At 37.2% G+C, this 14,427-nt stretch overlaps 1 protein-coding gene across 1 annotated transcript; it reads left to right on the forward strand.

Moving 5' to 3' along the window:
• The first annotated feature begins 10,860 nt into the window (after positions 1–10,860).
• Positions 10,861–12,051, forward strand: LOC122756888 (endoplasmic reticulum resident protein 44). The gene has a single exon (XM_044007702.1). The coding sequence runs from the start codon at positions 10,861–10,863 to the stop codon at positions 12,049–12,051; it is 1,191 nt and encodes a 396-aa protein (XP_043863637.1).
• The last annotated feature ends 2,376 nt before the right edge of the window (positions 12,052–14,427 follow it).

Consider the following 14,427-nt stretch of genomic DNA (forward strand, 5'->3'; position numbering starts at 1 on the left):
TTTCAAGTTTTGTTTATTACTTACTCTTTAGTGCGTTACTGAAGTATATATTTCAACAAAATATTTGAACTATACAATGAAATGCAATTTATATAAAAATATACAAAAAAATAAAATAAAATAAATAAAATAAATTTAACTTAATCTAAATATATCACTAAATAATAAAATGCAATTTAATAAAATATAATTTCCACATTTTACGTATGCTTTTAAATAATAATAATCTAATGTAATAATAATAATAACCATAAATGTATATTATTTATTATTATTTGATTATTATTAAAAATAAATTTATATTATTTAATATTATTTTATTGTTATTAACAATAAATGTATATTATTTACCATTATTATTATTATTAACGCTTGTATACCCCATTTCTATATGTGCCTGCAGGGTATCAGCATCAAACCTTCTTAAACTGGCTGGGCTGCTCGACTGACTTGACTCCTTGACTGTGTGCTGCTTCGTCTGTCAGTCTGGAGTTGGGGGAGAGTTTTTCGGGGATGCCAAAGAACGCTGGCAACTGATTTAAATGCGCTGCTATAAAGCGCCACTTAATGTGTCATTGAATTTAAATCAATTTCAGGCCATTGTTGAAAAGTGCTCAAATTATGAGCTCATAAATGGGATAATTCAGTTGGAAATACTTTAAAAGTTGCCAGCAGGAAAACATGAAGCTCCATTGCTTCTAATAAGTACTGGGATATGTCTGAAATGCTCTGAACTACGAAATTTCTTGCAAAGAACCTAATCGATATTTATCGATTAATTGAACTTCTCTCACATATAGGGAAAGAAAATCTGGGATATGCCAAATATGCTCTGGGAAACTATAATCCATTTGCAAATTCTTAAAAAGATCTCAATCGATATTTATCGATTAATTGAACTTCTCTCACATATAGATAAAAATAATCTCCAATACTATAATATACCCTCTATAATAACTTCACAACAGAATTTTCAGACTTGCTACTAAGTTGCATTCATCTTGAGCGCTTGGGGGCTTGGGAGCAGCGCGGCAGGCAAGGGGCAGGGGACAGTAGCGCCTGCAGAAAAATAAATCACAGAAAAATGTCTTTAATCTTGGCGCCTCGAGAGGCGGCGGTACAGGTCGTCCGCGTTCGTTCGTGTCGGTAGCCGCTGCTGCACATACATCAGCGCGCCGTGCCAGACACTCTTATTGTGTGCCACGCCCACTTATGAGTGTTTTGTCGCCTTAATTACTAGTCGCCGACCAGGTCTCTCTATTTGTACAGCATGGCCCAGAGTCTTGGCCGGCTGGATGAATGGGCTGCTGTGCCTGATGATGGCCATTCATATCATTTGTCAAGGAGTGCGCATAGAATGCACTCGCAAGCGCCTGCGGTCACAGCGGAAGCTGTAATGAGTTATTCAACCAAAGCGTCAATTCACAATGGCAATTAAACCGAGGAGAGCCCAAAGGGTCACAGAGCGTAGCTCCATCCGAGCACTCGCTTTCACACAGCTGGCATGTAAGCTGACTTGATAAACCACTAAAAATAATTTACGACTTGCTTAGGAATTTAAATTTCAACGCCCGCGCCACCACAGATACAGATACAGCAGATACGGCCAAGTATCTTTAAGATACTTTTTTACTATAGCGCTCAAATTTATGCACTGTGTGTGGGGGGGAGAGCAGGGGTTGGGCTAGGGCTCGTTGAGGGCTTGCATGTGTAAGACGCTACAGCAACCTGTTAGTACACACTCACCCACAACAAGCACACTCACACACACACACACACACACTCATGGCGGGCTTTTTATTTCCGCTTAGATAAGTTTATTTCATACGCGACACTAAATTATATGCCAAGAATGTTGTGGTTGTTGTTGTTGCTGTTGTTGTTGTTGTTGTTGTTGTTGCTGTTGTTATTCCTGGTAGACATCTTGCTTATTGTTCTGCTGCTACTGCTGCTGCTGCTGTCGCTGTTATTGTAATTTATGCAAAAATATTTTCGTTGAAAAATACGATTACCAGAGACCAGCTATAGCTCCTTGGGCACAGGCATTCTTCTCCCTCACTCTCGCCCACTCTCTCTCTCTCTCTCTCTCTCTCTCTCTCTCTCTCTCTCTATTTGAAAACAAACTCAGTCTACATTCTCCACTCTGCAGTACTTGGCCCAGCACGTACGAATAGTTTTGATAAATGTTTTACTTGGTTAGCTCATGTCGGCTCGTCTTGGCTGGGCACTTGGTAGATAGGGCACTGTGAGATAATAAAACACACGTTTTCAGTTCGGCTTTGGCATAGGGTTATGCATGTTGTTTGATATGAGTGTGAAAGGACATTGAGCACACGCAGAATAGCTTGAAATATATGTATAAAGTTTACATTTAAAAGTATCTAAAGATTGAAATAAAACTAATATTTTATATATTACTATCAATACATATTCAAGTAAATGCTTTACTAAATGGAAAACGCATTAGTTTTTACACAGCTAGATAAGCTTCGCATTTAAAATTATTTGCATAAGAAACCCTCTAAAATCTTAAAGCCTTACAAAAATATGTGCTGAAATGAAAGCTGTGCTTCAAATAATACTTAATAAAAATCTTACAGACATAAAAACTTTTTTGGATTTTTTGTATGCATTTCCTCTTCTCAATGAAAAGTTTTTGCAAAGTATTTTCTTTCTATATATATAATATATCTAAGTCAAAAATATCCAAGACTAATCTAAGTAAAACATAATCATTTTTGAAATATCTTAATTTGTTAATTGGTAACATAAAAAAAAAAAAAAAAATAAATAAATAAACAAATAAATATAAAAAATAAATAAATAGATAAATAAAAAATTTAATTGAATAAATACTTTACATATACTAAGCTTAATATATTAATTTATTAAGCAATAGTATTCCATATAAAATTTGCAAATTAAATTGAAAGCACTAAGTTTAATATATTAATTAATAGTATAACATATAAATTACAAAATTAAATGAAATAAAGACTTCATATATACTAAGCTATTTACTATACTATACTATTCTATTTATTCATCAATATTATCGAAAAAAAAAAAATAAATAAATAAATAAAAATAAATAAAAAGTTAAATTAAATAAAGACTTCATAGATACTAAGCTTAATATATTAATTTATTCATCAATGTTATCGAAAAAATAAAATAAATGAAAACTTAAATGAAATATACTCAGCTTATTTAATTGTATTAATCAATAGTATTCCATATAAGTAATACTTTAAAATATAATTTAATTAATATGTACTAAGCTGCTGCTGCATTTCAATTCCTTTTTTGGGTTTGTGGCTAAAACTTAATTGCAAAGAAATTCAAGCACGTAGACAAAACTGACATGATTGAGACTCTGGGAAAAACAACGAGGAAAATCGGCAATGTCAAAAATGCAATTTAATAAACATATAGTGCAACCCCCTTGATGTGGCAGCGACTACACAAGCTCCTCTCCCTGTTGTGGGCGTTGCCCGGAGCCTCAAACACTGCGAGCCACTTGCAGCGTCTGCAAAATCTGCATAGACGCCTCGTTGTCCTGGAGGAGAACTGTGCTGCGCACAAAGCAGTGCGCTAAGCACGAATCTGGCCACGCCCCACAAAGTGCAGCAAAAAGCCGAATTTAGGGTTGAATTTAATAAACGTATTTAGATTTGTTGCAGCCCCGGCTGCAGCAGCTGCAGTAGCAGCAAAAAACATTGTCTCCATATTTCTATATAGATATCCGAATATCCTGCGAGCACCGTAGAAGGCAAACAACAAAGTTGACATTGATAATCCACAGCATCCTTTAACTAATCGGGTTGAGACATGCATGACAAGCATAATATAATTTCAATATATTTTTTTTAAATATATACCATAATATTGATATATAATTTAAATTTAATATATTACTAATTTATAACGTAAAAGAGTTTGACAAAATTTTTAAATTAATTTGTATGCTCTTCCAATACTTCACATATATTGATTTCTATGATTTGATAATGCATTTATAATAAAACCTTAAGGTTTTATACTATATAAGTTAAGACTATCGACAATCTAAGGAGGAGAGAGAACCCAGTAGAGAGAGTTTAGATCTATTGTTACTAAATTATATAAAATATATTATTTCATTGAACACAAAGTTGTTTATATTCACAAGAACCCAACACAGCGTCCCCAATCACTAGGGCTCTAGTGTGGGAGCGCTTAACTTATATGTGATCAATTTATGTATATTATAGATAAATATTTTATATAAATAAATATTTATAAATAATGTTATTATTGAAATTTTTTTCATAATACTTTTCAAATTGGGATTTTTATGATTTCATAATACAGGGCTGTCCATATTCGGCGGACAAATTTTTTTTAATAATAGAAATAAAAATTTATTTATTTTATTTGGTTCAAATAGATCTCTTAACATCATTGTATGAATATGATATCTCTCAAATAGTCGCCTTGACCGTGTACGGCGTATCTCGACCGTTTCTGCCAAAAGCTATAGGGCTGCTAAATGGGTCCGTCGAATACGGACAGCCCTGTAGAATTTTAATCAGTTTATGCAATTTTATACGATTTATATCTATATTATATTTTATTTAAAAATGTATTTTCTTTGCATTTTAATTTATATATTTTTCAAAAAATTTTAATAATTAGATATTTTTATATAAACATATTTTTTAAATTTTAAATTAAATTGAAATTGCTAAGTTAGCGTAATCACTCAGTTAATATCTAAGCAAACATAGAATAAGCAATTGCTGCTGCTGCTGCTGCCTTTCTCTACATCTGCCTGCCGTTCCGCTGGTTGACTAATAAAGCACCGCAGCCGATGGGGCTGCTGGAGCTGATGGACGAGTACTTTTCGCAGTTTGTTCAGCGGCTACTGCTGCTTGGCGTCCATTGCGGCTACCTGTAAATACGTATAATCAAGCAGAGAACTGAACGCTTAACATCTGCATTTGCGGCTATTAGGCCAAGAGCCGCGCACAGCTTAGAGAGGCAGGTCCGAGCGCGGCCAGGCCAGGCGAGCAGTTCGTACTTTTAATTATTGTTTACATTAAGTGGTCATGAGTCTGTATGAAGTGGAGTCAAGTCGAGTCGAGTCGAGTGAGCGCATTGGGCGTAATTCACATTTAAGCCACGACCGTGTACTTAAACAGCGATTAGGCCTGGTACACAGTCGACTCTTGCCTCGGCTTGGACGCAATTAGCCAGCACTGTGAGAACCGCGCAACGATTTGTGGGGCAACAGGTCAATAAGGAGTCCGAATTTTGGCCAACTGCCTGATGTATAGGCGCTCACTTCCTGCGTGGCTTTAATTCGCTTTTAAATGTTGCCGTAAGTTTTCTTAAAAAGTTTTAATTAAACACTTGAGAGTACATTTGTACACACATACACATGCATACATATGTATATACACTATATATACAATTCGCCTCATCATCGGCCTGTGAAATTCTGCACACGTCATTTCCCATTGGCATGAATTTGCATTTTCAGCAACTCATTTCAATATCCTTTCGCTTGTTTTCATTGAGTAAACGCTGCTGGGGCAGGAGTCAAAGGGGCAAGGGAGGCGGAGAAAGAGCAGCTGGGCTGGGCGGGGGACCTAGACCTAGACGACGACGGAAGTCATTTATTTAATATGCGCCAACATTATCCTTTATTATGGCGGTTTTGCATTTCTCTGCCTTATGAGCTGCCACGCCAGCCGATGGGGTCGCTGCTGAAGCCTTGCCTGGTGCGGACCCTGCTCCCTGGCTGGGGCAATACCGACCTGATTGGATCTACATGCTCTGAAGTTCAAGTGTGTATGTGTGTGTGTGTGTGTATGTGTGTGCGTGTTGTGCTATGCGATTCAATTTTGGTAATGGCTGTTGGAATTTATTTTTATTTCAGGAAATCAATTAAGTACTTTAAATTGTTCAAATTGTGTTTGAAATTTAAGGGCAAATAGATATGGAAAAAAGTTGATTTCTTAATTGCAAAGATTTTTATTGGATTGTAAATGGATATAGACTGCGCTAAATATCATGATATAACCCGCTAAAGGATAGTATAGGAGAGGAAGGAAGAGAAAGAGATGATGAAATATGTATATGAAGAAAGATAAGATAGAATAAAGATAATAAGATACAATAAAGAAATAATGAGAGAGAAAGAGACGAATGGAAAGAAACAAAGTGAAAGAGAGAGGGAACAATATATTTGGAGAAAGAGTAAGAGTGCGAAATAGTCACAAAGACTGACTAACAGAGGGAGAGAGAAAGAGGGATAGAGGGAGACAAATAGAGACAGAGAGAGAGAGAGAAAAAAAGATAGAGAGGAAGAGTGAGAAATAAGGTTAAAGAGATAAAGGAATAGAGAAAGAGAGCAGGAGAGTGTGAAATATATAGATACATAGAAGATGGAAAATAAATAACAAAAAGAAGACAAAGTCAACGAAAGAGGCTGATTATTGAGAGATGCGGACACGCAGAGTTAGTAAGAGAATTTTGGAGTAGGTATAAGTGTTAGAAAAAGAAACGTAGAGAGCTGCATACAGTCACAGAGACAGAGAGAAAGGTAAATTGAGAGCGCGGGAATGCGAGTATGAGAAAGAGATAGGTAGGTCGATTACAAAGGCTTTACTAAGACCTATAAATAAAATAAATAAAAATTAAGTTAATAAATAAAACTATAATTAAATATATAAATATTGAAATATATAAATAAATAAATAATAAATAAAGAGGTAACAAAAAAGAAAACAAATAAATGTTTTTTCTGAACTACAAACTGTTCGATTTTGAGCTTTTGCCATATATGTATATATATGTATGTATGTATACAGCATAACCTTACACTATTTTTGCCACACCCAAGCTGTGTGCCCCGAACTTTTCTTTGTCACTCAATAAATATCTCAAAATGGGCGGGTCAATATCTAAATCGCTTTATGACCAACATCATGGACAATTTGCCGCCCAAAGGGCCAAAACTTTTATTGTCTGACCAAAGAGAGAGAAAATAAAAGAAAAAGAAGAAGGAAACTTTAGATTGCCAATTGCCAATTGCTTAACTGTCTGAAGAGAGGGCCACTTAAAGTTGTGTTATGCTTAAAGCTCGCCAGTCAGCTAATTATATAACGTTTATTTGAGCTCAACTTCTGCTAAGATTTATGCCTCTGCTGCACAATTCAATCTGGGCATATTTCAATATCATATTCTGGGCGGATTCCATTCGAATTTTACGCAGATTTGTCGCGCTCTCTGCTATCTGCAGGCGGCAAGGAGACACACTTTAGCATATCAACAAATACGCTTATGTCCTTGTGGCGGTAACCGAGCGCCTCAGCCTGCCTCCGCGCCCAACTGGCAGACATCAACCACCCGCCAGTTAAGGACTCTGCAAAGGGTCCTGCTACTTGGCTTCCTTTACGCATTTTTCTTCATTCCTTTTCTTGTTGGTTGAATAAATCATTATTCGTCGTTGCGTTTATTTTGACTTTGACAGCACAAACACTCTTGTGTGTGTGTGTGTGTGTGTGAGTTTGCTATTTATGCAAAAAAAAACATATATATATATACATAAGTATTCCTCTCCAGTCATGTCTCTTAAATTGTCATTAGACTTTAAATACAAGCTTAATAGTTATGTAAAATTAAAGCTGCGCATTTGCATAATTTGTTTACCCTCTCTTGTTCTCATTATCTCAATCTCAAGCTACATTTGGGCTACATTTAATTAATATATTTTATAAATCACGGCCCGCTCATCCTTGTGTATCCTTCCACTTCTAGCCGCAGCTCCGGCTGCCGGACATAGCTGGACATTTGCTAAATGACCACAACACTTAGGCCAAGATTTATAATAGCCAAGTTGTTGTTTACTTTTGACTGCACACACACACACACAGCTCATGGGGAAGCTGTGCACAGTTCATTTAGCCGCGTGCCATTTGGCCAACCCAAATTACGAGCGTTGATTAGTTTGCTTAGCTTGGCTAAAAAATGAGCATGGCCCGGAGCGTTAAAAAACAGAGCTAGAGTTATTTGCAATAAATTTAAGTGTTATATGCTCTGAGCCCAGTTCGTGCCCCAAATGGCAAAAAGGTAACACCCCCAGTTACAGTTACAGTTACAGTTACAGTTTCTAATTTATGACAAATGCACATGCTCGTCTTGGAGTTTTTGAGACCTGAACCAAGCGAGCTGGACACTGAACGCCCCTCGTCCACGCCCCCTTTCGGTGACAGCATACAAAACTTATTTGTCGATGGCTTTTGCGGTTTTGCAATGCGGCGCAGATTTTCAATTTACTAAAATTTGCATTCCAAAATGTTGCGTCTAGTTTTCTGTCCCATACTTAAAAGTTATGAAACAACGTCTGTGTTTGTGTGTGTGTGTATGATATATGGCACAGCAGGCGGATCGGACAATGATATAGCGCAAGAGATAAATATTTCTGGACTGCATGGGCATGTTGTGCGGCTAAGCGAATTAATAAATTATAAAATTATGAAACTAAGCTTGAATAGATTGTGCGATAGAGAAAAATAAATAATGTAGTTAAAACTATATAAGTTATATAAAATAATGTATCGTTAAAAGTATTTAAGGTGTTATAAGTAAAGAATAATTTATTACTTATTATTACTCTTAAGAAATAATATTCTTAAATTGCCTTAAATATGTTTAATTAAATTAAACTGAAGAAATCTAGTTATTAATTTTATATACAACATAATTAGCTTGAAAAAACATTCTTAAATTTAATTTCCATAAATTTGTTAACAGTTTTTATATATCTGTAGCAAGACGAAGAGCTAGTTCTGGTCGTCTGCTTTTAATATGAATGCAACGATCTCGAAGCCGAAGAGGCCTGGAATTTGAAAAAAGTATTCTCTTATAAGATATTGATCTAGTTTTCTTTCCATCATTTGAACCCTAATGATTATCGATTTTTACAGATATTTTATATTTTAGAATATAGTTTTGCATAATAAATAATCTATTTTAATGAATTTTATGTTTTATATGTAATAATAATTATAAACACTTACGTAATAAAATTGTTTTCAAGCAATGTTTGATTATAATACTTACTTGCTAAATAAGAGCTTAGATTCAATAACAATTATTTAAAATATCGGAATATAATGAATACACAAATGCAAATAATAATATTATATGATTGCATAGAAGTTCGTGTCACGTCAAAAGCACGACAATCGCACTTCTCTAGCAGCCTCTACTATTTGACTGCTTATAAACAAAAAACAAAAACCGTCACCAAAATATTTCCTAGTTATGCTTATCTATTTCGCTGGCATCTTCGTCTTCGCGGCGCATGCCAGTCCCCTGCCTCCATTCCCCCACTTGCCCTCACCCAACTGTGTGTGTGTGTGTGTGTGGAGCATGTCAAATTATTTGTATATAATTTACATCCTTTTGCAGGTCCTGCCAAGTGATTTATGTGCGTCTTATGCCAGCACACAATGTGAGCAAATGCCGCTACTATAAATAAATATGCCAAGCGACATTCCAACCAGAGCCAGACACAAGTTGTTGGCCTCAGCACTATTATCCTTTTCGCAGGCTAAGTAATTGCTGACTGTTGCCATTTGAGCGCTGAGTTATTTCTTTTCGATACCGAAATTTGATATGCCGACCACATGCTGTGTTTAAATTGCTCTGCCAGCTCCAGGATATCGGAGGTGTATTTATGTGCGCCCCCCTCCCTTCCTCCCGCGTCAGCTTAGCTCTTGTAATTGAAAATATAGTTTTTGGCACGGAGCAACAGAGCCAGAGGCGTGTCTCAGATTTTACAAGCTGATTAGATATCCCAGTGCAGACCTGAAGACACAAAAAGTGGAAGCAAATGGTTTATATATTCGCTTAAAATAGTTTTAGAGCTGATGCTATTTACAAAGAGTCTAAGAGAATCATTTTATGCTCATTCCCTCGATTCCCTTAGTCCAGCTGAATGAATGAATAAATGATATGAAACACGATCTTAGTGAACATCAATGCCAGACGATTCTGTAACTCATGATTTCCACTTTAAATTTCAAATCAAAACTATTTATGTCAACACGATATCTCTCGCTCTTTCTTTTATTCTCTCCCTCTCTTTCTTGATCTCCTCTCTTTCGCACTCTTTCTTAACGATAATGGCTATTCATGAAATGCTTTTTAAGATTATGTCATTAACATTGCAACTTGTGCCGGGAACTGGTTCTGGTTCTGATTCTGATTCAAGTTCTAGCTCTACTGCTACCATCCCAGCCCTGTAGAGCGGGGCATCCGATGTCTCTAGTCTTTAGTCCAAGTCGTAATTATGGCATATTTTAATTGCATTTTGAAATTGTTATTGGAATAGTATTGGCATTAAGTGCTTGTAAATATCTAGATACAATTATTTCATTAAATGGGGTTCTAAGCATCGAATATGCTGTATTTCTTCAGAGTTGTTGGAAATTGAAATATGCTGTGTGGCAGAATCCTCAGTACATTGATCTTGAAATACAAATATGATTTCTATAACTTCTCTACTTCAAAAAATGTCTTAAAATGAAGCTGAAGCAACTAAAAACCAGCTTCAACTAGTTTTTGCTAATAATTCTCAAGCTGTTCAATCAGCAACTGTTTCAATTTACAACTGATCAATTCGATCAATAATAGAAAAATACTACAAAATCTCAGATAAGCAACATGTTTGGCTCGAAGCGTATCGGGAACACTTTAGATGCGGCTGCGGAACGAACTAGTTTATGGCCGCAACTAATGAACACTTGAGATAAATTAGCTAACATTGGCACATGATGTTTAGACTTTTGAAAGGTTTCGTTAAAAATGCATCAAAAACTTCTTAGCTGCCTGGCTCTGGCTGTGGCCCTCTCTCAACTCCTTATGCCTGCGACTGGAGAATCCTATGAAGTGGACAGACATAATGTGAGTGAGCTAGTTGACTCGCACGAACTCGTTCTGCTGCTCTTCTACTCGAATAGATGCAAATACAGCCGGCAACTGATGCCCATCTATGAGTCGGCCGCAAGCCAACTGCACTCTAGACTTGGAGGGACGGGCAATTTGGCTCTGGGCAAGGTCGATTGCGACAGGGATCCTGAAATGGAGAGTCACTACGATATTGGCAAGTATCCAACCATAAAGATCGTGCGGAACAAATACGTCAACAAAAAAGAGTATCGAGGACAACGCTCCGTGGAGGCGATCGTGTCGTTTGCACTGGAGGAGCTGCTGGATCCTATACAGGAGTTTGTCTCTCTGAATGAGCTGTACGATCTAAATACCCAAAAGTATCTGGTGATTGGACACTACGAAAGGAACTCTCATGAGGAGTATAAGGCTTTTCGCAGGGCTGCGAGTAATATGAAGGATCACTGTCAGTTCCATGTGAAGTTCACTGAGGCTAGTGGTCCGAATTCGTTGACGTTCCAAGAGCACTTGAATCACACAGAGTCGCTGAGCCTGTTCACCGGCAACATGTCCAGCCAGGAAGAGCTGATGAAGTGGTTTACTACGAAGTGTATACCCATTGTGCGTGAGCTGACATTCAGCAATGCCGAGGAACTCACGGAAGAGGGCAGACTCTTTGTTATACTTTTCCATAACCCTCAAGATAAAAAATCTCCAAAGGATTTCAAGAAAGTAGTGCATACCGAACTGATGGATGAAGTGGATAAGGTGATCTTTCTGACTGCCGATGGAATATTATTTGCGAGTCCTCTCCTCCATATGAACAAAACGGAGGCCGACCTACCCTTCATAGCTATAGACTCGTTCGCGCATATGTATCCCTTTCCCGAATTCGAAGATCTATACAAGCCGGGAAAATTGAGAGAGTTCGTAAAACAGCTCCACACGGGTGACTTGCATTGGAACTATCATTTCTCGGAGTTCATGAACTCTATTGATGACAACGAAGATGATATTGCGGTTCCCTCACTGCTGCCGCCGGCTTCTAAGTTCATTGAGCTGAGACCCTCCAAACATCGCTATACATTCGCCAGGGATGAGCTCTGATATGAAGAAGGAATTGAAAAAAAATTTTAAGTATATATGAAGATCACTTGAAACAAAATGAAATATTGATATGAAACTATAAAAATCTGTGCTAGTAGCAAAGAAGAATGAAGAGTTGTAAAATTAATTGAAAAGCTTGTTATCAAATCACACTTAAAGATCAATAATAATATTTTTTTAAATCCTATTGTCTTATAATACTTAAGAACTAATGACTAATGACTAATGTCTAATGACTAGTGACTAATGTCTAATGACTAGTGACTAGTGACTAGTGACTAGTGACTAATTACTAATGACTAATGACTAATGACTAATGACTAATGACTAATGACTAATGACTAATGACTAATGACTAATGACTAATGACTAATGACTAATGACTAATGACTAATGACTAATGACTAATGACTAATGACTAATGACTAATGACTAATGACTAATGACTAATGACTAATGACTAATGACTAATGACTAATGACTAATGACTAATGACTAATGACTAATGACTAATGACTAATGACTAATGACTAATGACAATGACTAATGACTAATGACTAATGACTAATGACTAATGACTAATGACTAATGACTAATGACTAATGACTAATGACTAAAAAATTGTGTTTATGAAATGATCTTGATCATCAGGCTCAGAATCAACATTGACATCCCTTTTTCCACTACTGCAGAAAAATCGGAACCTAACGATTCCTTATAATTGTGAATATTTCGGATTTCTAATAACGTCTCCATAGAAGAGCTAGTCTCTGCGCATGCATTGAGTATGCAGACGACTGTAGAACGCTCGCACCTAGTTGGACATTCAGAGTCTGATTATGGATGCTGCGACAAATCGAACACCAGCATATATGGGCATGCCTGGCCATTGAGAACCAACTAAAGAGCTGGCACGCGTCTGCAGAGGAGAATGTGTGCTGGTTCCTGGAACCAGATCATAAGAACGCAAAGCATTTGAATATGCGAGACGAGCAGGAATGCTAATGAACTCATTAGTGAAACAAAGTGGGCAGCGAGTGCAGTCTGGAACTATCACTGGAACTGGAACTGGTTCGCGTACCCCTGGGGCATTGCTCGTATATGGAAGCGCCATAGAGCAAACACTTTTACTCATAAATTGTCATAATTAATAATAAATTTATGGACAGTTGGGCAGTTGGGCAGTTGGGAACTACCATAAGGAGCACCGAGCTGGATCGCGACGGAACCAACTTTGGAGCCCAGTTCTAATGAGCGTCAAGAGCGCGTGCCGTGCCACATGTGCCAAATGCGGCACCTCGCGTAGGCCACGAGCTACAATTACCAGAGTTTTCCATAGTCGGTGCTCGGTGGCTCGTTTTGGACTGGCAGCTGCCCCACCAAATAGGTGTTGAGCCACCAGCACCACCAGCACCGCCATCACCATTAAAGCACCAACCCATCCCAGTGACCATGCCCACCATAAATAACTGTCAATAAATGTCAACGTTTTTGGGGCGCATTAACATAGAAGCTAAGCCGATTCCGCTGACAGCTGCTGACGCATGCCCCAAGATGTGGCAGCATCTGCAGCTGTATCTGTATCTGTATCTGTATCTGTGTCTGTGTCTCAGTCTCTATCTTAAGCTGTATCTGGCCATCCATCGCTGTCAGCGTCTGTCGTGGCGCAATTGATTTAATCGCCTTTTAATCGCCTACGCCTCACCTGCCCGGGCCGAACTGCCCAATTACCTGGTCGACTCGTTAGTTACCTGCGGAAGTCACGTGCGGAAGTTTTGCTTTATTTTCAAGTACCTTCCCGACTTTCCCGGCCCTATAGCGGCTACTCACATGCAAGTTCTATATTAAAGCTAATTTGGCTTCCGTTTAACATTTACACACTTTGATTTTCCGTTGCAATTAACCCAAATTTTGATTTTTTACAATATATTGAAGTTTATTATATGAAGTACCGCCTAAATTATGATGATTCTCGGGTATTACTACTCAAACTAGGTTAAACTGTTGGAGAACATATACGATTTGGAGATCGTTTCTTATTTAGTTTCTAAGAGAGAGGCTCTCTAATGGTTTACAGACTTTAAATTAAGTAGAGCTCTGATTCCAAGTAAAAATACACGAAATACTTTTAGCTTAGAGATGAGCTTTATTATAAAGAATAAGCTCATTTTCTATATACACTCACAATACTGCAGCTTAAAGCTTGATCAGTGACACGCAAAATGCGCCAATAGAAACGCAAAACGAGTTCAATTTACAGTTAGCGACAAAAATGAAGAGAGACGAAGACAAACACAAGACAAACACAAAAACAAATACAAATACAAATGCAATCGCAATTGCAATTGCAGCTGTAATTGTAATGTGTGATATTTC

The sequence above is a fragment of the Drosophila mojavensis genome, unplaced genomic scaffold (genome assembly GCF_018153725.1).
Source record: "Drosophila mojavensis isolate 15081-1352.22 unplaced genomic scaffold, ASM1815372v1 contig_19, whole genome shotgun sequence".
Taxonomy (NCBI): domain Eukaryota; kingdom Metazoa; phylum Arthropoda; class Insecta; order Diptera; family Drosophilidae; genus Drosophila; species Drosophila mojavensis.

Bases quoted from the DNA above. Each gene is read 5' to 3' on its own strand.
- LOC122756888 (XM_044007702.1), top strand. From the start codon at position 10,861: ATGCATCAAAAACTTCTTAGCTGCCTGGCTCTGGCTGTGGCCCTCTCT.